A 23570-nucleotide genomic window follows, 5' to 3' on the forward strand; every position below is an offset into this window, starting at 1 on the left:
ATATCACCAAATGTCATTATCGTTGTCCAAAGAATCAATATAATATCGTATCATGATGAAACGTGTGATTCCCACCACTAGTAGCTACATGGATGTGATCATTTCTCATTTGTCAAGATCAAATTAGCCAATTGGGGGAAACAGAGGTGAGAGAGGTCGCTGTAGCTGTCAATCATCTGTATCATCAACTCTACAGTGAAGAGCAGGGGGAGTTGTCAAAGATCATGTATGTGTCAGTGTGTGCGTGTGTGTGTGTGCATGCGTATGTGTTGCTGATGAGCTGTTTTTTTCTCAGCGCTCTCCTCTCTTAACCTTGCTTTGTTCCACGGTAGTGGCGCATCCCACAGCAACAACTAGAGTGCCCCCCTGTGGGTTTAGCAAGTATTACATGATACTGTCCTACTCATCATCAAGTTGGTCCATACTCTCATAATGCAGGCCTAACTGTATATGGTCAGGACTTGAAATTCAAAGCTGGCTTAAGAGGAAGTCAACTGATCGACCGCTCCAATCATTTGCAAAGGCAGTGAAACGTCATGAATGAATCTTCATTCACAAAATTATAACCTTGGCTTGTATCAAAATGACCTGTGGTTTGTTTGTGGAGTTTTGAACGGTCAATGATATATTGTTCATTGAATCCAAATCTTATTTTTGAACTGGTCTCCCACGGTTACCTCAGATTTCACATGAGATCTCCTCCCACAAGCTACAGTAGGCTGCTAACACCACTGCAATTCAGTTCAGTTGGTTTAGGTGACAATATTGTTTGTTCTAGAGATGCTTGATGTTAGTAACCCTGTGTTAATAGTATTGTAGTATTAGTATTGTAGTATGTTAGTATAACCCTGTGTTACTACTAGTCAGTGTTGGGCAAGTTACTTTCAAAATGTAATATACTACATATTACTAGTTACTTTCATTTGAAAGTAATAAGTTACTTTACAATATTACTTGTTGTGTAGAGTAACTCGTTACTTATTACACTACTTTTGCATTACTTTTACCAAAACAACAGCAGCAGCAGAATGACATCGCGGGCCCGGAACCATCCCGAAAAATTATTTAAACCGCCTTGAAGTCAGTGTAAACAATCCAACATTCTAAATGTTATTCTTTTCCTTTGTTATTGCTATCTATAGTGGTTATTTGCATAAAAACACACAGTTTGATTAGGAAATTATTGTATCTTTTTTAAATATGTGCTTTCATTTAATAAAATGTAACTCAATTTGTAACTTGAGTTACTTGACAAAGTAACTGGTATAATATTACTGAAATCATATAAGTAATAAGTTATATTACTGAGTTACTGCAAAAAGTAATATATTACATGTAATATGTATGTAATGTGTAATATGCTGACTGTTAGACAAAAGAGTAGTAATCATTTGAAACACAAAATCCAGACCCCCCACCCCCCCCGCATTGGCCTTTCTAGATTTGTGTACTTATTTTGCTGATAGATGAATGGTGCTATTTATACCTGGCGAGGACACGCTTGAAGAAGCCTCCCTCTCTCTCTCAGCTGCGAGGCTGCTGACTCCAGGTTGAATTCTGCCTTACTGCCCAAGCTGCATGGAGGGAAACAGATGGGTAATAAGGTCAGAGTAGACGTACTTCCCACTTTGCACAGACAAATCACAGACTCGCCAGCTGTGCTCACGCAGGGCAACATTACACTCAGGTGAATTAAGATGGATTACCCCAAGACATCTTTTTGTAATAATGGGAATAGTTGCTGCAAGTATTATTGGCCTTTCAGGTGGAGGATATGGGGAAATGTTATGACATAAAACAGGATAGAATAAGGCTGGGGATACACTAAACCTTTGAAAATCCTGATTTTTAAAATGTGTTGAATCAAAAAAAAATCACAGTAGATGTGTCTATTTCCATTTCATTTAGTCCATTTAGATATGCTCACTAGATGATTAGGTAAACATGGGGTATCACACACACCTACAGTATTCACCTTATGTAGCCGCGCCCACTTGACCCAGTTGTGTTATGACTCCCTGTTCAAAACACCATCTGTTTTACCTGCTCACTAGTACTGTACTGTCACAGGAAGTGTCAACACAATAGGAAGTCACTGGCCGACCGATGTGTTGGAAACATAAGGTGAATACTGTAAGATGATCCTGCTGCCTTCGGATTATGTCACTGATGTCAGAGCCTCAAATAGCAAATGACAATGAGTGATGGTCCAGACGCATAGCACTTTCTTCTGGCCCACATACCAACCTGGAATGACTGATGATGAGTCAACCTGCTTCTGGCTACCAGCTCCGTCCGCGCAACTTGACCTTTAGTAACACATAGAATGAGCCAGAACAACACAACTGGAGATGACAGCTACGACATAATACAATATGTGTTATATGGTACCTATTTGACAATGTCATCTACAACTTTGTTAACGAAAGCATGAGAAACGGTGTTGTGTGTCAGTGATAGCAGGGCAGACAAAATATGTCCAAAAGTGCTTACCAGTTTAGCATTGTTCAAGGCCACCCGCGCAGGGCACATCCCCTGTTGTGCTGCTACCCATCAATGTACAGCGCAAGTATTTATGATCTGCTGTCAAAGAAAATCCCTTAACCTCAGAGGCAGTTTAAGATTACAACAAAAAGACAATGTGGATTTATCTGTGGCCCTTGCCTGACAACTTGAATCCAAATGAAACATAGGATTAAGGGGCCGAATCCATGAAATTGAAGCCCTTATGCACAATGACGAGGCTATATGATATTTATCCACATTTTCTTAAATTACCTTTAAACAAGTAAATGTAGAGATAAAAAGACTAACACTATATACGTAAGCTCCCATCTCCCATCATACTCTAGCCAGTGGAATAGTCGGCCCATGACCAATTTAAAAAAGTCTCTAAAGTTCTGTGACCAATGAGTGAGTCAGGTTTTCATGGTTTGATTTCACAGTGAACTATTCTCATCAGTGTTGAAAGGAGAGCGCTGTTGTTAAAGTGATTCTGAAACCTCTGTGTGTCACTGGTTTCTTTCTCTGTGGAGGCAGTATCCTTCTCCCTGTTTCCCCCAGTGTTTCCTTCACATGTATTAACTGTCAGCATTACATGTTTTGCCTGGATGGCATTGGCAAAAACACAAGCAGTATATAAATAGGCTGTCAAGGAACTACTGGTAGCAGCACTTGACATCACAGCTTAGTAACAACATGATAATTGGGGTAATAGTGTGATAATAAAGATGTAATAATTATGATATGCCATGTAGGCTATACTGTATAGAAATGTAAAAGATGTGTTTCATCTTAAAAAAGGAACACCGCACCCTATAAGATCAAACATAGGCTATACATTTTCCTCTGACCTGTAGTGCTATTTATCCATCTAGATCGCGTTGTGAATAGCTTATATAAAACATACATTTTTTATTATTATTATGTAATATTTATGTATATATTATGTAGTATTGGAGCGCTTTGGACTGTTGTTTGAGGTGCTCTTTTGATAGAGGGATTCGCCTATGGGCGTGCTCTGTAGGGGCGTGCTCTGTACTTAGGGGGCGTGCTCTGTACTTAGGGGGCATGCTCTGTAGGGGGTGTACTCTGTAGGGGCGTGCTCTGTACTTAGGGGGCGTGCTCTGTAGGGGGCGTGCTCTGTAGGGGCGTGCTCTGTACTGGCCCCCTGGTTGGAGCTGGATAATATTGCTTTGTTTGGGGGGGTGGGGGGTCGCAACAGGCTAAAGTAAATAATACAATTAAAATAATAATAAACTTAAAATAAATAAATCCTAAGATGACTAGAGACTTGTTAGTAATATGTAGAGATCTTTGGCATATTTGGATTTTAATTAATTTCAGGGACTTGATGTAGAATTGGATTTCATTATAGTAGCATGTGAAAAGAAATCTCCGCCCCATTTTACAAATAGTATTTTTTTTTCTACTGGGGTATCATGGTTCTTCTTGCATGGGTGAGCAGCATGAGCTGATGGGGTGGTGGTACTGTAGGGACAGCATGGCTTATAATAGAAACTTCAAGCATGTTTGGACCATACCATTATGTTGCTCATCATAAACCTGGACCATACCATTATGTTGCTCATCATAAACCTGCTCCAGAATGGAAATGCTGCAGCCAACGTATCCAAACATTTTCATTATCTGCTCATTAGTCTATCTTGCCTTTTGCTCTGTGACTCCTTCTGTGTAGCGCTCTTGTCCGCAACTAGTTCAGAAAATGATAGCTATGGTTTTACACTCGCATGCAGTTCACCACACTAATATGGGCAAGGTGTGTGTGTGTTTCGTGTTTTTCGTTCTTGAAGTTGTTCGGTAGGACCCTTAAATATGGAAAAAAGACAATTAAGACAATTAGATAATTATGATAAGTAACAGTAATGGCCACCAGTTAAATTAATTGATTTTACCTGGTGCTGCTGGGAAGTTGTTCTTTCAACAAAAGAAAAAAGGTATTTGAACATGTCATTTGAGAAAAAGATATTCCAAATACAGTTGAGGAAAATCCACAGAAGTCCTTATTAAAATGAGCTTTATTTTACAATAATATTGCCTTTCTGGCCTGGGACAGCTCAATAAATCATTATCCCAACTTAAATACTCAGTACTTTTTTGTTCTTCAAACAAACAGGCACGTAAACTGCTTATTGTGGCTTATAGGCCTATATGATCAAATGTTTTATTCTATATCCCTGTAGTTACGTTATAGAGCAAGCACTGCATTTTTAGCACAACACTTTTCACATTTAGAAAAACAAAACGTAACACAAAAATCTGTTGATCAAGCAACATAGAAACAGTACACTACCATACAGGTTTGGCAAATAAAAATCTGTTCAGTGCATAATGTGCATGGCATCGAAGGAGACACACTCATCCATCCCATAATAATGCCATGGCTGACCGCTTCAGGACTCGGTGTCCGAGCCGTCTGCTGGATCCGTGTTGTGGGACAGCATGTAGTTGTCCATGTCGATGGAGGGACAGTTGTGGATGGAGTAACGTAGGCGCTCGGCTAGCACGGCCTGGCTCGTGTAGGGGGGCAGGCGCAGCAGGAAGAAGCACGTCTGAGCTGTAGGGAGGCCGTTGACAGGCTGGGAAGTAGCAGTAGGGAAAAAAGACTATTGACTGTTCACACTGAGCTGCGCAATGGAGTCAAAATTGTAACATTTAATTAGGAAATGATCTAGCCTATCTATCTCCTGATCATGTAAACTCACATTCTATTTCGCTCCACAGACCAGTCTGGACTTCCACCCGCCCCCCGGCAATTTACAGACAATTAGAAGGTAACTGGACCAATCAGGGACTTGCGCCGCAGTTGACAACCTAATTGGCTATTCAAGGACGCTGCTGGCAAAATGATAATGGCGTCTCCCGAAGTAACAAGCGATCATGTTAATGTTAGCAAACACAGCCATAACTGCAGTTATTGCAGAAAGATTCAACAACAACAATTAAATATGAACAAGAGGATACAACAGCAAAGTTTCTCTCGGCGGAAAACACATTTTGTCGTTCTCCCGAGTGGATTTGGGCAACGATGATTGGCTGAAGGAGTTGTCTGTTAAGGCAGGAAGTAGGAAGTAGTCCCTCCCACTGAAATCGATGTGAGCGGCAGGAAGTCCAGACTGATACGTAGAGTGAAACAATGTGAGGTCACGTGATCACAAGTGTTTTTACACTATTATTTTACAAATGTCTAATCAGGGAGAACATGTCTGTCCTGGCTGCGCGTACACTTTTTGCAACCCAGTTTGGGTGAAACCACGCCCACCTCCACATGACGAAGAAGCCCCACGCCGCTCTGCTAGCTTAGCAAGCTAAATTAAAAAGGCGCACGTAAAAAGTTGTTCATTCACCAAATCTTTGTCCGAACCACAAGATGAAACCTTCAGAAAACTTCACGCCAATTGTAACTTCAAACGGAGATGATTTGTTCGCCTTCACGTTTTTTTTTACGTCCTTCTACTGCAGACTGTCTGCAATCAGACTGCGGTCAAGCGAGCCTCCGCTGCGAAATACACGGTGAAACTAGCCACCGCGTTATTTAGCGGTGCGTTGATACAGTCGATTGTCGCAAAATCCAAATGCAGCATCATGTTATGGTCATTGACTTATTTTTCTCAGATCACCATCACTGTGTAAACATTTTAATTGCATTGCTTTCATAGTAACGTTAAATCGCTGCGTGGGTGACACACTGTTAATATCCGTTTTACTTCTTAAATAATGTCATATATGCATAAAGGGATATATATATCCACGTAATTAATGTGTCATATTATGCATAAAGTGTGTATATAGCCGCGTTGCTGCATAACGGGCGATCTTCATTCATCTTTCCAAAGTATTTTCCAAGCTTGCTGGATCGCGGTTTCGCGGAAACTGGATTGCGAAAAGTATAACACGCGTTCTGGCTCCTGGAGATTGTATCCAAATTAAGCCTGTATGCCATTTGGTTTGGTAAGCAACGGCCAACTTAGAACCTCCATCCTTACCCTGTCCACCTTGATGATTTGGAACTTCTGCGTGATGTCCGCAGGGTTGGAGGGCAGCCTGGACCTGCCAGAGACAAAGCGTAGGAAAAGCACCCGCTCCTCGTTGGTGAACTCCTCCAAGCTCTGCCACAGCCAGACGATGAGCTGGTGGCTGTCGGTGATGTCGCGGTAGCGCACCACCTTCCTCAGCATCTCGACAGAAACCTCCGGCAGCCCGCAGACCAGCTGCTCCAGCTGCCTGGCTGTCAGCAGGGAGAGGAGGGGCACAGGGATGATGCTGGACATGCCCTCTCTGACTGCTGCTACCTGGACACAACACAGCAGTGTTAGCATTCAGACTCTGATACTAGCATCTGCTGCTACCTGGACACAGCACAGCACTGTTAGCATTCAGACTCTGATACTAGCATCTGCTGCTACCTGGACACAGCACAGCACTGTTAGCATTCAGACTCTGATACTAGCATCTGCTGCTACCTGGACACAACACAGCACTGTTAGCATTCAGACTCTGATACTAGCATCTGCTGCTACCTGGACACAACACAGCACTGTTAGCATTCAGACTCTGATACTAGCATCTGCTGCTACCTGGACACAACACAGCACTGTTAGCATTCAGACTCTAATACTAGAGACAACGGACGGAAATGAGGCTATGCAGAAAGCAGCTACAGAAAGTTTTAAATGGGTTCATACATCTATTGTTCAGATCAGTTCAATTTAAACGTTGCTTTATTTCAATCAATTACATTCTCATCATTAATAATCTGACGCAATATGTTCAACTTCTTCAACTTTATCATTCACTGGAATATTTATACTATTTGATTGTAAATCTATGAATAATCTACCAATTTGCATAAGTGGAACATTGGCAGCTTTTGTTGTTTTGTGTAACACACGTTCACAAGGTGAATAAATCACACCATACTCAATGAACAACTGAATGTGTGAAATGCTGTAAATCAGACGTTTTTGGCAGCATAAGCCAAAGGCATCAAGTAATGTTTTGCACAAAGTAGAAAACATTCAGTAAGTCATCAGTCAGCGACAGAAACAATTATATTGAAGAGGGGAACTATAGCACAACTGCTACATTTATTATTCACTGAACCAGCCAAAGGGACAATTGACTCTTTGTATGAAACGTCGATTGAACAACTGGTTTCTATTTAGGTGTCTGGCAGGAATTGTCCTTGGCAACTGATCTTTAAGAAAACAGATGTGTTGGGCTAAAGCCTGATAAATAAACCATGTTCATGTTCAATCTAGAGAGGACATTTGGGAGGGTGCTGGCTGCACTGAATTAATTTTTATTTTGAGTAAAAGAGTATACGTATGTACCGTATATGTATGAAGAAGAGTTAATTTGCAAAAACAGGTAAACGCCATTCTTAAAATGAATAAACAACACCTGTTTCAAGTTCAAGTTCATTTTTGAGGTAATTTATGTGAAAATTGCCAGATGAATATGTTTTAGTTGTGATTGATAGTAAAACTTTACCAAAAATGTATTAATTACAATATAAATACATCAATATCTAATTTGAAACCATAAAGAATACAAACGGAGATACCTGTTTTTGCAAATGAACTCTTCGTATATATATATATATATATATATATACTGATTATAGGCGTGAGATATCTCACTATGGGACGCAACATGCCTGCAGGTTGGCAGGCCTGGTAAATACACACACGTATGCCTCTTCTCCCCTCCTCTCTCCTCCCCCCCTCCTCCTCTCATGCTCCTTAGCAGTTAATTCTTTCAACCTGTGAGTCCATCTCATGCAGTCTGTATTGCAGAGCCCTCTCCACGTATTCAGTCCGGTTGGCAAAGGTCAGGGAGATGTTTTGACCTCCAGGAACCACTGGCACCAGCTTTCCATCGGCGCTGTGGGCCACAAACGAGTCCAGTGGGATCATCTTAAGAGGGGAACCGAACAAAGCGGACGTCACCATACTGTAGATTACAGTTATGAATGAAATCTTGAAAAATAAACTTTTGATGTGGAAAAAGTGTGAGAAAAACTAAAGAAATTTGATTTGTGTGTTTTTTCCGCATACATTATTAAATAGGTGCACTGAATAGTACCCAGGTATGTGAACGAAAAAAATAATAATCATTTTTGGGTTCAGCTCGTCTTTAAAATACCTTTCAGCTTAGTATGAAGATGAACAACAAAACTAAAGAACTCTGCAATAATCCACTTCACACAGTATCTCACCACAGGGAAATTGTCCTCTGTGATCGCGCTGTTTTCGAGGTGAAGGATGCTCTGTAGGGACCGGTAGGTGAGCAGGTCGACCTCCTCGAGGTCAGGCCCTCCTAACGGGATGGAGCACAGCTGCTTCCACACCCACGGCGCCAGATGGAGGTCCAGGGGCTTCTTGGTGCGGATGGCCACGGCCATGAGAATGCCCAGGAAGCGGAACTGGACCATGTGATCCTCTGAGACTGTCGCTGGATTGAGCAGGAACCTGGGGAGGGGCGTGCAAACAATATGGCAAACGTTTTAGAAGCTCAAGATTATTTTGGCAAATCAGACATTCCGTCATACTTTACGTGCATGGGCCTTTTTCACAGCCGCCATTTTGTGTCTAAAAGGCAGGGTAAACACAGGTGCAACCAACTCACTAATTAGGGCCCCAGCACTGGAACACCTAAATGGACTGGAAGTTGGAAACCCTAATTAACGTTTTGGTGCACCTGTGTTATTTCCTGCCTTTTAGACACAAAATGGCTGCTGTGAAAAAAGGCCTATTGATTTGGTTGGTGACGGACAACATGGATTTACATAATCAAACATATAGAACATAATGAAACAGAGCAACCTGTGTACCTGTCTGTGTTACTGCCCACATCAGTAACGCTGTTAGGAGTATGAATGAGAAGGTCCACCACATCCGATTGCAACTCCTGGTGAAAACACATTGTACCACCATGTAGGATACCCAAACATATGCTTTGTGGAATTTTCAATATATAATATACCTTAATAACCTTATCTCCTCTCTTTGAACATGGCCACTAAGTATGATGTACAATAATGCAAAGCAGAACAAGGCCAGGCTGCATTCTACTGATAAGCTACTGTATCTCTGTTGCTCTTAGGCCATTTCTCTGTGGTTTCCGTTCCTCCTACCTGGCACATCTCAGTGATGGTGTCATCAAACACGCCTCCGGCATCGTCGGCTCCTTCTCCGATAAGTTTCACCTTCCAGGCTCGTGACGGCAGCCGCAGCTCCAGAGGATTCAGACTCACCACCTGCTTGGCAATCTGCACAAAGATGGGCTTGCTGGAGCGCCCCCTGTGGGTTTACAGGAGAACAACAACGTGCACATCAGTCAAGGATATCAGAAGACTGATTCGAATTTTAACCAGAAGAAAAACTTTCAACGCCTTAAACTTAAGAGCTACATTACAAGTCACTTGCCAGATAACACAGACAACATAAATACTGTAAATTACTAACTAATTATATTGGGACAATATAGAATTAATAGGGAACATTCTTTAGATGTTTTTGTTCCTTAGTGAAAATGAGGGCACTTGTGGACAAAACTTTTATCAACTGGAACATGGAACAAATATTTAATATAACCAATACAATAAGTGGCATTACTGTACTTTAAATTGATGCATGGCATTACTACACATAGTATGGTAATCTATGACTATTACAATATAAACTTATGAACCACATTTACAAATAACGATATTATGGAATGGATTGGAAACGTGGCAACTCTTGGCACTTTTCACACAAGTCCATTTTCTCACAGAGTGAAAAACAAATTCTGAAAAACTGATACTGTAACAATGCAGCGCAAAAAGAAGAGGCACAGACAGACAAGACGTAAGCAGTTATTCAGACCATGCGGGAAAGTGAGAAATATACACAAATCTGTATTCCAATTGATCTCTCCCATGTATGCTGCTCAGCAGCACAGTGTCTCTCCCTCTCCACTCGAGTGGACTAATGTGGTTACGGGGACGCTCTGTGTCACAGTCATCTTTTCTTTTCTTTTTTTTAAGATTTGTTTTCCAGATTTTTTATCCCATCTTTATCCCCCATTAGTGCTCATTTTAATTGATTTATCTTGGTTGCTGCTCCACCCTCTGCCGATCTGGGGAGAGCCGAAACTGGCTCCATGCTTCCTCCGAGACATGGGCAGTTAGCCAGCCGCTTCTTTTCACCTGACAAGGGAAGCTTCACCGGTAGGACATAGCACGTGGGAGGATCACGCTATTCCAACGAGTTCCCCTCCCTCCGAACAGGCGCCCCGAACGACCAGAGGAGGCACCACATCAGCGACCAGGATATTGCATGTTTTGGTGTGGGGTTCCTATATGAAGGAAGCCCCCAGGGGGCACGGGGAGAACATGCAAACTCCACACAGAAAGGCCCTTTTTGACGACCCCACCCGGGCAGTGGGCACTCGAGGACATGCGGACAGGCACGCACTCCTTCAGCGCTCACAGCGTGCCAGGTGGGAATCGAACCCAGGACCTTCTAGCTGTGAGGCGACAGCGCTTACTACTGCGCCACCGTGCCCCTATCACAGTCATCCTCACCTAGAGGAGATCCTCTTCACAGTGATCTGTGGACCATAGGTTTTGCCCTGGGTCATGGTCCTGCCGATGGAGCGCACTAGAGGCAGAGTGTTGACCTTGGGCGAGAGAAGTCCTCTGAGATGGCCCCGGATGATGGCTGTTGTCCCTGAGCTATAGCGTGACGTGGAGACCTGGAGGGAGGGAGAGATCACAATTCAGCATCATGTACGTTTACCAGCATCAAAAGGTGCTCGTTGATATTCAACCATTTCTTTCAGTCATTCTCAGTCATTATTGTTAATGGATGGAAAGACAAGGGGAGAAACTGGGATCACAGTAAAGAGATAACAGGAGAAATGTGAATCCTATCTATCTATGTGGTGGTTACCTGATTCTTGGGGTCCAGGTTGAGCAGTCTCCAGGACTTGTACATGAGATCAGAGAAGTGGTAGAGGACCCTGAGGCGCATGTTGAGGACATCAGGGCTGCAGTCCTTCAGGGTGTTGTACTGGGGAGGGACCGACAGGGGCAGACCGAGCTGGACATTTCCAGAGCCACCTGGAAAAGACGGCAACAGATGGATTCTGAAGTGCAGTTTTTTCCGATCGATCAAATGCAGGACATAGAAATTATTATTCCCCCCAGTTCCCCTCCCCACCACACAGGCGCCCCCAAATAAGCAGAGGGCGCACTAGTGCATTTGACCAAACCATCTACATTACCCAGGTTCCCCCGATCGATCAAGTTTGTGTGTGTGTGTGTGTGCATGCGTGTGTGTGAGCGTGTGTGTGTGTATATGTGTCTGTATATGTGTGTATACGTGTCTGTGTACCTAAGGCTTTGGTGGTCACAGAGGGCATGGTCCAGGCTGAGCTGTGGCAGCGGCCAGCAGCGACCTGTCTGATGTTCTTGCCCTGGAGGGCTGTTATCAATGTCGGCTCCTTCACTGGGTTGGAGTGGCCCTGGCCAAGCTAGGACACACACAAGGCTTTGGAGTTATTTTAAATTCACCCATTAACAGTCAAAAACAATCTGTTTTCCAGTAAAACTAGAAATATTTGGCACCATTCTAATATGAACTGCTGTCTTCTTTAGGTAGGATTCCAAACATCACAATATGTAAGCCATGGGTTCCCAACCTATTTTTGGCTTGTGACCTCACTTTCACGTCACAAAAATCTAGGGACCCCAGACATCGGTAATATCATCATTTTTTTTATTCAGAATTCTGACTTTAATATGAGAATTCTGACTTTAATTTCAGAATTCAGAATTTTTTCTCAAAATTCTGACAGTAAATCAGAATTATGACTAAATTAGAAATAATTTTTAAGGAAAAATATAAATTCCAGACGACCCCATTTGAATCGCAGGCAACCCCACTTAGGGTCGTGACCCCAAGGTTGGGAACCGAGTGCTGTGAGCAGTGCATGTTTAGCCACACCCCCAAGATGTCAAAACAACTCAAGCTGCATTTCACATTACGCTCAGTCCTCTTTATAATCTTGTATTGTAGCATGCTCGTCACCTGTCCCTCACTGTTGCAGCCCCAGCCATAGACGTCTCCTGTGGAGGACAGGGCCAGGACATGTTCACAGCCCACAGCGATGTCTTCAATGAACAGCCCCTCCAGAGCTGGCACCACCTGGGGACGGGATTTATTCTTCAGCATGGAGTCTGGCAGGCCAATCAGACGCTCTGAAGGACGGGACAGAAGGGACAGGTCGATGGCAGAGGCAGGCAGTTGGACATTGATGTATCTCAAAGTACTGTATTCAAACAGCAGATGGAAACATGATCAACAATCAAATGAACAAAATGTTAAATCTTTCTTTTTAGCACAACTGAGGATTTCCCCATAATATGAAAACAACCGTGCCTCTTGTATGAAAGGGTAACTCCGGGGAATGTGTCCAGACCTGCTTCAACAGACATAGTCCAGAGTTTTGTGCCAATTGCACTGAGCAAACACGTGTAGTTATTCAGGAGGAGGGTGGCATCAGTATACAGTCTTTGATTCCCATGCAAACACATGTAGTTATTCAGGAGGAGGGTGCCATCAGTATACAGTCTTTGATTCCCATGCAAACATGTGTAGTTATTCAGGAGGAGGGTGCCATCAGTATACCGTCTTTGATTCCCATGCAAACACGTGTAGTTATTCAGGAGGAGGGTGCCATCAGTATACCGTCTTTGATTCCCATGCAAACACGTGTAGTTATTCAGGAGGAGGGTGGCATCAGTATACCGTCTTTGATTCCCATGCAAACACATGTAGTTATTCAGGAGGGTGCCATCAGTATACAGTCTTTGATTCCCATGCAAACACGTGTAGTTATTCAGGAGGAGGGTGCCATCAGTATACAGTCTTTGATTCCCATGCAAACACGTGTAGTTATTCAGGAGGAGGGTGCCATCAGTATACAGTCTTTGATTCCCATGCAAACACGTGTAGTTATTCAGGAGGAGGGTGGCATCAGTATACCCTCTTTGATTCCCATGCAAATACGTGTAGTTATTCAGGAGGGTGCCATCAGTATACGGTCTTTGATTCCCATGCAAACACATGTAGTTATTCAGGAGGGTGCCATCAGTATACGGTCTTTGATTCCCATGCAAACACGTGTAGTTATTCAGGAGGAGGGTGCCATCAGTATACAGTCTTTGATTCCCATGCAAACACGTGTAGTTATTCAGGAGGAGGGTGGCATCAGTATACCCTCTTTGATTCCCAGGCAAACACGTGTAGTTATTCAGGAGGAGGGTGCCATCAGTATACAGTCTTTGATTCCCAGGCATGCATCTAATGAAAAAGGTCTAATTGGTGGATGTGGTCAAGCAGTCGTCATTCACTCTCAAGATATTCAAGATGTGTAACTGGTCAACCTGGCTGAGCAGCGTATTCCTCCACTCCTTATAACCCAACAATTAGATTGAAAATAGGTCAATTTTACATCAGCAAACGGCCTATTCAACATTCTGTAATATTAAGGTTTTGGGCTCATAGTTATGACACATTAAAAAGAAAATTGTGTAAGATGTCAGTTTGAGTAAATAATAGTTAAAGAAAAATTAGAGAAACCGTTTCTCAAGTACATAAACATATAGAACTAAATGTGTAACAATCAATGAAAATGTACCTTGTCCAAAAGTGTACACATGTCCATCAGTGGCCAGGACCACAGAGAACTGAGTTCCACAGCTGACCTTCTTAACTCCCTTGCTGCAGAGCTGCTCCACTTTCTGAAAATAGGAACAACCAAAAGTCATATTTCACCTGCACAATGCAAGTATTTGTGATTGCATGAGGAAAAAGCAGTGGATAATTTGCAAGCAATACATAATGGGGTACAGAGTATGTTTAGTACAGTATACAACTGCATCATCAGAAACAAATGTTGGATAAAGTTGAAAGTTGAAAATGCAGGACTTTTTTTTTTAAATAAAAGGCCAGTTAATCCATTTCATCAAATGTTTAATTTGATAATGAAAGTTGAAAATGCTCAAATATTTGTGTGCACTTTCTAGCTCAACCCAAATATGAAAGTTGGTTTCTAGCTTCTTTATAGCTCATAAAAAGCTTATTTTCCTGAACTCATCCCGTTAGAGCAGGCATGTCCAAATTCCGGCCCGGGGGCCAGATGTTTTGTCCTTAAATGTGAGAGGGCTTTGTCACTACTAACCTACCTGTGGGTAACATTTGGCTGTACAAGAACCTGTTCCCAGTTTGCCATAATCTCCGTCTCCGAATGCCCACACAACCATGCCGTCAGAGGACAGCACCAGAGTGTGGTTCAGACCACATGACACCTGAGAACAGTGACACAAGTTAGCTTCTGGCTAGGCTACAATGTAGCTGCTACATCACCATCTGAGTGCTGAAGTGTTCACAACTAACTAAATAGAGAGGCAAAGTGACCGTCTACTTCCTGCTTCAGCACTGTACCAGAGATTTTCATCCGCCATTTATTTTCTCATACACATTTCGTAAAATGTGTATAAAAATAGTTTTACTGGTTCAAACGGTACAGATATATTTAGAAACAGGAGAGATCGCATAACATTTCACTGGGACCAAAACGTTAAAAAATGCGGGTTTAAAGAAAATGTTTTTCGATGTTTTGTTTTTTTAAGTTTTGGTCCGAGTGAAATGTTCTAAGGTCTCTCCCAATTACAGCGTTAGCTGAACCGTTTGGTTCGACGAAGTACAACTATTTTATAAGCATTTTGTCAATGGGAAAATAAATGGCAGATGAAAATCTCTGGTACAGTGCTGAAGCAGGAAGTGACGTTCCACTTTGCCTCTCTATAGGCCGCTTCTAGTTGAAAAGCGTTTTGATTTCTGACCTGTCCCACATGATATCCCTCTAGTGCAGCCACCCTTTCAGGTAGCATCTTGTTGGATGTTGACCTTTGACCCAGACGGCCAGAGTCACCACTGCCGAACGTGAACAGCTTTCCATCTGCTGTTACCACAGCGGAGTGCCTGAAGCCACAAGCAAGCTGGAAAGAGAACGGCAAGCAGCATGAAGGTCTCACAAAACATGGGGTTATATACATTAGTTGTGTCTAACAGTTAAATTGTAGTTCAATCCTTTGTGCTTTTAACAGATACGATTGTCACAAAAAAAATACAAAAACAAAACAAAAGACATAGATAAAAAAAAAATAACCAGGAGATAAAACAAAGACCAAGACAAAATAACAAGGTGCAGTACAAAAACCACACATTAAATGGATTATGTAAATAATAATTAAAGAGTAAAGGGTGGTCTACAGCAGTGGTTCTCAACCTTTTTGAGCCGTGACCCCCAAAAACCTTTAGGGTGGAGTTCGTGACCCCACTCCCGCCGCTGTCCAACTAAACCACAACTTCCTAGTCAGGGTGTATGCAGGAATCTTGATGTTAAATTCAATAGCTTTTAAGACCTTTTTTAAGACTTTTTCAAGACCTCAACGCCACTTTTGTCACATCAGCGATAGGGGTGTAAATCACAAGTTTCATCACGATACAATATTATATCGATTCTTTGGACAACGATACGATATTTGCTGTTATCACAAAGTCTGCCACAAATTATACGATATTGATTCAATTCAGGGGTCTGCGATCGATACGGGACAATATCATTATGCTCAGCTACAAATTTGAATACTTCTCAAATGGCAATTAAGACTTTTTAAGACTTTTTAAGGGCCTTAATTTTCCCTAAATCCCGACCACTGGTCTGCAGTATAGAGCAGAGTTCATCGCTTAAGCTGTTGACTGATTTGTCATCAACAGAATTGCTTAGGAAATGGAGAGAGCCAGGGAAAAGATGTCATTCTGGTCATAGTCATTTTCTTAATACTTCCAACAATAAAGGATTAAATAATTGAAAGGCAGACATGAGTTCCAAATATTGAGGATGATCTCTACCTGAGTGATCTCCTCTCCTTGTAGGGCCTCTATCTGTTTGGGCCTCCTCTGCCTTTCGTTGTTGCCGTGGCCGAGTTTGCCGAAATCTCCGTCTCCCCAGCTGAACACTTCTCCGGTCTCCGTCAGAGCCAAAGAGTGGCCATCTGACCCACAAGATGTCACCAGTTGGGTCACCACATAACCTGTCCATAAGTCAAAGGGTCACTAGAGTTCGGTTTAACACGAAAGCAACCAAATCAAAATGACAACAACACAGCCAAAATAGAGAGCCGCAGGAATGAGTCCGGAAAACATCGATGCTAACACTCCCGGTTCTTCAATGTTTTCACCTGTGGGATTTTTGAATGGGTTTTTGGCGCGATACTTCAAATGAGGTCTGTGGTTAACGTAAGCTTATTCAAACGCGAACCAGTATTCAACAGGATAATCTTCACACATGAGGACCACTTTTATGAGTTTTGAAGCTTTTACGTGCAGTTAAAAGGGCGGCTAGCTAGCAAACGGCTAAATGAGACTACACTGTTGAGTCGACGGGGATATTATACGTCAATAACGTCATCACTTCAAAGGACGAACACAGAAATTATCTTTCCCTCACCTGGTTCAGGTGAGGAAAATCAGTGCACAGCAGCGCACACATCAACAACACTCCAGGTCAAATTTGGCTGTGGTGACGTGACGGGGAAGCCTATGCGACACTGTGTGTAGTTCTGGATTAGCTTAGCACAAGCTTTTTACTTCTAGGGCTCGCATTTACGCTTCAAAACTCATGAAAGTGGTCCTCATGTGTGAAGATTATCTCGCTGAACACAGGTTCGCGTTTGAATAAGCTTGCGTTGCCCACAGACCTTATTTGAAGCAAAACCCCATTCAAAATCCCATAGGCAGAAACAGTAAAGAACCCGGAAGTCCGGGACTTCCGCGTTCCGACTACAAAAATATGTCATCCCTGCGGTGCTCTATCCAGTGATTTCCCATCTCCAGTAATAAAAAGTAAATGGTCGACGCAACAGGAACATTCAGGCACAACATCTCAAAGAGCTCAGGCTTGGTCGTTTCACACGGCTGTTCCTGGATGACTACCTTGCAGGGCAGAGATGACAGTGGGGGTGAAGAGGTCGTCAGAGTTACCCTGGCCCAGTCGGCCATATTGGCCTTCTCCTACAGCCAGTACTGTCCCATTGGCTTGTACCAGGAACGTGCAGTTCTGACCACACACGACCTGGGTGACAACAGGACATATACACATGGAGGGAAACAAACACAACAAAACAAGAATAGTGTCAGTACATTGAAAATAGTGTGTTAAAAATGGTAATCAGTGTTTCCCCTAGAAAGTTTTTAAGGCCTGGAGGGATTTCGAAACGTACTCTGACCGCAACGGTGGGGTCCCTCGCTGGCGACGCTAAACTCTTAGCTAACCTGTTCACATCTATGTTCGCAATGGCATCCAAACTATCATCATACTATTATGGGATGCGATGCGAACTGTTGTATTATGGGATGTGCATTTCCCAGTCAACGACACACGTTGACACGTTTTAGAACAGCGCCGCAACAGTATTGTTGTATTGTAATAATATGTCGTAAAGGTTTATTGAAATGTTGGGGAGAGCAGGAAAAAAAATCGAACACTGGTAATGTTTCAAGTAGAATTTGTGGGATATTTTAAAGCTAACGTTTGTTCCATTCAAGCCCTTGCCAAATGAGTTCCCACAATGCTGATTAAGCCTATCAGCGCCACATATCTCTCTCGGTACTCCACAGTATAATGGACTTTTCAATCTGGTGTCTATGGCAACATTCCCACGCTGGCCTGGAGCAGCGTACCAGAGGCCTCCGCCTGGCCGAGCCGGCTATAAGGTCCGGTTAGAACTCTGCTAACTCTGAATGTGAATCAAATAATTCAATCATGCAGCTCTTCTCTACTTTCCAAATGTCATCGGACCGAATGGATCAAACTCTGATAGTGAAACGAGTCATTTCACAGGGGATGTGCGCTGTTAAAAAAAGATCCACTGTTTTACAGCCAAACAGTAGCTACATTGGAGCCTATGACCAATGTGGCATTCACATGCTCCTTGTTTGGTCCCTTTTCCCGAGGTGGGAAGTCGTTCTTCCCGACTTCGTTGTGTTCACGAGCTTTTAAGTCATAATGTGGAAACACGGACGCTCCAAAGATGTGTTGTATTTTATTGCTCAGAGGGTTGAAACAACACATTGATGTTTCCAGTTTTTGCCTGACAACGGGAGAGACCACAGGTTCTGCACTATAGCTTCAAGTCAAATGGATCAGAACTGGATATCAAGAAGTCAAATTCCTGAACTGGATAATTAGTTGACTGAATATAATTCCAGTGTGCAATAACTGCAATTCGACACGTACTGTACATTCTACTTTATTATACTTTATTCTACTTTATTTTAGTTACTCTAATGCATTTTACTGCATTTTACTTTATTGTATTGACTGTTGACGTTTATGGAGATACTGTGTGATACTGTGTTATGCTATGTGTGTTATGTGGATATTCATGCCTGAGTGCGAGCAGCTGTAACTTGTCCCAATTTCTCCCCGGGGATCATTAAAGTCTTTCTGATTCTAATTAGTGTACCTGTTGTGTCTGGGATAGAGAGTTTGCAAGAGTGGGTATGGTCAGGTTGCTTCCTGTATCGGCCAACTGTCCGTGACGCCCGTTCCCCCAAAGGTACACCTCACTCTTCCCCCCTTGTTGCCAGTCCTATGAAACACAGTGAGGGAAACAGAGATCAGAATCGACAAACACCTTCTACCTAAATAATGACATGAAAATTAACAGTAAGGAGACATGGCATCCTTCTGTAAGTGAGGTCTGCACACTCTTACAACACTCTCAACGGGTAGTGAATAAGTCTAAAATGGCAACTTTGAATGCAAACAATTCAATGTGTTGTGTTACGCTGTGTTAAAGACAGCTGAGCCGTTACCTCGGGTTTGGTGGTGGCCCATGACATGAGCTGTTCATCCATCCTGAAGCTCCACTTGCTATTGTCCTAGAAGACAGAGAACAAATGCCTACATGAAGAAACGTGTGTATACAGATCCTTTTTCCAAAAAATTTGAATATCATGGAAAAGTTCGTTTTTTTCCTTTCAAAAAGTGAAACTTTCATAGATTATAGATTCATTACACACAAAGTAAAGTATTTCAAGTATTTATTTGTTTCACTTTGCATAAGTCTGGCTTCCAGCTCATAAAAAAACCACAAAACAGTATTTCAAGAAATTTAATATCACATAAAACCAATCAAAAACCGGAATTTTCAAAACAGAAATGTCGATCTTCTGAAAAGTTATGTTCATGCCTGCACTCAATATTTGGTCGGGAATCCTTTTGCTCTTAATTACTGCCTCGATGCGCCATGACTTTTCCATGATATTCTAATTTTTTGGAAAGGATCTGTACATTTAGTAATTTCAGAATATTTTCAAGGTTTAACATTCACTCCACTTTCGTAAATTTCATACACAGGGAGTTGTATACCCACCAGGGCCTTGGCGATCTCGCTGGCACCCGCCGCCGCTTGGAACTCTGGCACAACGAAGGACTCTGGGAAGACGGTGCCCCTGGCGATAGCCTCGGCACTGCGGACAGTGGCGGCGTAAGAGGCCAGCCAGCTCCACTCTGACGGACACGAGGGGGCGTCAGGACTGGTGTGGTGTGGAGGACGCGGGTAACGACACAGGTGTTGCTCCAGGGACAAGCCCACAGTCAAAGAGGCCAGACTCTGAAGAAAAGCACTGTGGACCAGCTGGTCACCAGCTGTCACATGGCTCTGAAATAAGGGGACAGATTCAAAGTCAGTTATAGGGAGGAGGTTCACATGCGTGTCAGTATCTCCAGACAAGATGTCTGTAGACAAAAATGAATAGAAACTTAACAGAGATGCTGAAACATAAACACCATGAAAGATCAGATTGTAAGCTTTCAAATGATGTGTCATACAATGAAGTCTGAAAATAGTTGAAGAAGATATGCTTATTTAAATGTTCATACTCCTAACAAGCAACATTCTGAACAAGTTTGGTTTGCACCTGAACAAGCTTAGTTTGCTCACAAATCATAAGTATTTAGTTATCCTGTCTTTCATATGTAGCGGCTTCTTGGTCTTATTCACCTTATTCCTGGACTTACGTTTCCCATGATTCTCAGCGGTTGCCGGTTGTCGACTTCCTGTTTAAATTTTTTTCACTAGCAAGGAGGTGCTGTCAAAGAGTGGGAACGTTTGGCTTATTTGATCCGAAATGGCTAAAAGTAGTAACGTTGTGTGGTTGCATAGCGATGATATTTTACAAAGATTTTTTCAAGATTCAAGATATCGTCACTCCGTTGTACAATTATGCACGTGTGAAATTATTGTGCTGGGGGGCTCCATTACAAGACATAGGTAGATACAAAGTCACAACAATTATTATGATTATTTTCAATCTCTTTTGCTATGAACGGTCCTGGGCGGAAACAGGCAACCGGCAGCTGGAAACAGGGAGGGAGAGGGTGTCATGGAAGCGCCCACGGTCTCACCAGGAAACTCGTGAATAATGTGCCTTGCTTTGATCACATGGTCTCTTGTCTCAGAATTCATTATTGCTTAAAGAAAAATCATATGTACAGTAAGAATTCTGGAGTAAGTGAAAGAAATGGCTATTTGACAGCCCATGGAAATCACAAACAACACAAACACCTTAAAAAGCCTCAGTAATAACCCGTTCATAGTTGTACTGCTCCTGCAGCAGTAAGGGGAGCCTCTCCAGGAAGACGGCCATACAAGGTGCCCGGTTCAGACCCAGGATGCTCTGGCTCCTAAGGACCATGCGGCAGGAAGCCAGCACATGGTTCTGACTGATCCAATCTGGGGTGCAGCAGATCAACAGGACATCCTGGAGAGGAAACCATGACAAGCGGTTATGACGCCAAAGCCATGCTGTAAAATGGCACATTCAGAATATATTTGATATGTTTTAAGCTAAATGAACACTTTGATAGAATAGTGGCTACTTTGAGGTCATAAAGAGTAGGGCTGGGTATTGGCAAGGACCTCACGATACGAATCACGATACATGGGTCGCGATACGATTGTATCACGATACGTAGTGTAATAATATGTACATCACTTTATACTGATAACTTAGTGGACAAATTTAGTCAAAACTACTGAGTGTTGAGTGTGTTAAGGGGCGTTCACACCGAGATATTTATTTTTCGCTCTGTCGCTCAAGTCAACCCTTTGGAATCGCTCTGTCGCTCTGTTTAAATCGCTCATCAACAGGCACACGAAATGACGGACATGTGGGGGATATAACGTTACGCAATGTCATGCTGTTTGTCCACTACGAGCCACCGTCATTGTTTACAAGCTAAGCCTATCAGCGTGCTCCTAATGCGAGCTGCATACCGGTAGTACAGACTTCACTTCATGTCAGCTGTCAGCCTGTCAATGCGGTTTGTTGCCACACAATAAACCAGCGGTTTGTTCCAAGCCAGAGTGATCCTTGACTCGCTCTCACACAGCAGCCAATCAGCATTGAACAGCGAGCGACTGATGCCAGCGTATTTTCGCTCGAGTTGGAATATTTCATCTTGAGCGACGAGCATATTTTCTCCCTGTCGCTCTGTCTCTGCCGCTCGGACGCCCAGCGATTATTCTCCCAGGCGAATATACGCTCATTCGCTCATTTGCATTGACTTTGTATGTAAACTCGACGCCAGCGACCAACTTTAATAGGTCGGTGTGAACGCAGCTTTACTGAACGCACTGACATAAAAAGTATTCTAATTGTGTCACTGACCACACGGCTGTGCAAAAACATCGATATGGGAAATATCGATACAGTATCGATTAGGGGTGGGAATCACCAGATGCAGATGCCCGGTGGCCTGGCATGGCCTGCAATTTTTTTTTTTTTTTTAATATCGATACTTGGCGTCCAAATATCGATACAATATCGTCAGGCAAAATATCACGATATATTGCCATATCGATTTTATTGCACAGCCCTAATAAAGAGTCCAAATTACCTTTGACCTTCCAAAGCAGGCGGCCACGCCTACATTTGGTATCCAGGAAGTACTGACCACTGAACCCAATCCTGTCACAGTTTGTAAGACTGAGCCATCCTGAAAGAAGTACAGAGCAGCAGGATTGGTTAAAATTGTGATGTGAGACAAAGATGTATTGTTCACAATGTGCCTACTGCCATATAGCCATACCCTGTAATGTATATCGCAAAAAAATATGACATCTTTGTGCCAATTCCAAATGAGACAGAAGAGGCAGCAGTCAATGGTGTGTTCTGACCTGTAAGGACCAGATGTTGAGCAGTCCTCCTATCCCTCCAGACACCAGAGCCAGTCCACTGGGGCAAAATGAAAGGCATTTCATTGCTGTGATATGGCCGCTGAGTGTGAACATGCACTTTGCACTGTCGCGCTGGGAAGGCAAAAGAAACAGATGATTTCAAAAGGAGCTCAAATGAGATCTGATCACATAATGAGATCTGATCACATAATGAGATCTGATCACATAATGCCAATTGTTAGTTACCATCACTTTTAAAAGTCAAAATGTATGAAAAACCGGTAAAGTAAAAGCCACCGGCGAGCTCCAACAGCAGATCCAAACTGACCTGGATACCATTGGTCTTTTCCTGGGTAGGCGAGCCACTCAATATGTTGGGCAGAGACACAATAGTGCCTCCCTGTGGTAGCGTCCACACATACACGCCACCATTCTGACAACCACTGTAGATATATATGGAGAGGATGAAATAAACCCATGTTAGCAAATCAATCCATCTGGGCGGGTCGTCCATCTGGTTTATTTCATCAGTTGTCTCATTGAGACTGAGATCTCTCTTTCAAAAGAGACCTGAGAACACAACTGTATAAAAAAAAACAGTACAATTCAGTCAGATGTTACAGTTAACCGTCAGGCATACAGAGACAAACTAAAAGAAACAACAGAAAACAAAACAAAATCACAAACTGAAAATCTCTGCAGGTCGAGCTTTAAAATCATCCAAGGGGACAACATTCTAACTTGA

The 23570-nt window shown here is 42.8% G+C and overlaps 1 protein-coding gene across 1 annotated transcript in view; it reads right to left on the reverse strand.

The window, feature by feature from the left end:
• Positions 1–4652: 4652 nt before the first annotated feature.
• Positions 4653–23570, reverse strand: part of LOC310795328 (putative E3 ubiquitin-protein ligase HERC1) — a gene marked incomplete at its 5' end in the record, with an annotated part of 73734 nt that continues 54816 nt past the window's right edge. The window contains 22 exons of the mRNA XM_083657378.1: positions 4653–5099; positions 6507–6812; positions 8286–8438; positions 8741–8993; positions 9356–9432; positions 9659–9824; positions 11093–11262; positions 11460–11629; positions 11904–12042; positions 12600–12769; positions 14212–14314; positions 14759–14881; positions 15419–15574; positions 16491–16672; positions 17574–17712; positions 19106–19231; positions 19458–19523; positions 20018–20305; positions 21234–21407; positions 22546–22644; positions 22826–22957; positions 23154–23268. Of these exons, the coding sequence (XP_083513504.1) occupies positions 4914–5099; positions 6507–6812; positions 8286–8438; positions 8741–8993; positions 9356–9432; positions 9659–9824; positions 11093–11262; positions 11460–11629; positions 11904–12042; positions 12600–12769; positions 14212–14314; positions 14759–14881; positions 15419–15574; positions 16491–16672; positions 17574–17712; positions 19106–19231; positions 19458–19523; positions 20018–20305; positions 21234–21407; positions 22546–22644; positions 22826–22957; positions 23154–23268 (3493 nt within the window). The 3' untranslated portion in view covers positions 4653–4913. The remainder of the gene's footprint in view (positions 5100–6506; positions 6813–8285; positions 8439–8740; positions 8994–9355; positions 9433–9658; positions 9825–11092; positions 11263–11459; positions 11630–11903; positions 12043–12599; positions 12770–14211; positions 14315–14758; positions 14882–15418; positions 15575–16490; positions 16673–17573; positions 17713–19105; positions 19232–19457; positions 19524–20017; positions 20306–21233; positions 21408–22545; positions 22645–22825; positions 22958–23153; positions 23269–23570) is intronic.

This window comes from Poromitra crassiceps (assembly GCF_964638095.1).
Source record: "Poromitra crassiceps genome assembly, chromosome: 21".
NCBI lineage: Eukaryota > Metazoa > Chordata > Actinopteri > Beryciformes > Melamphaidae > Poromitra > Poromitra crassiceps.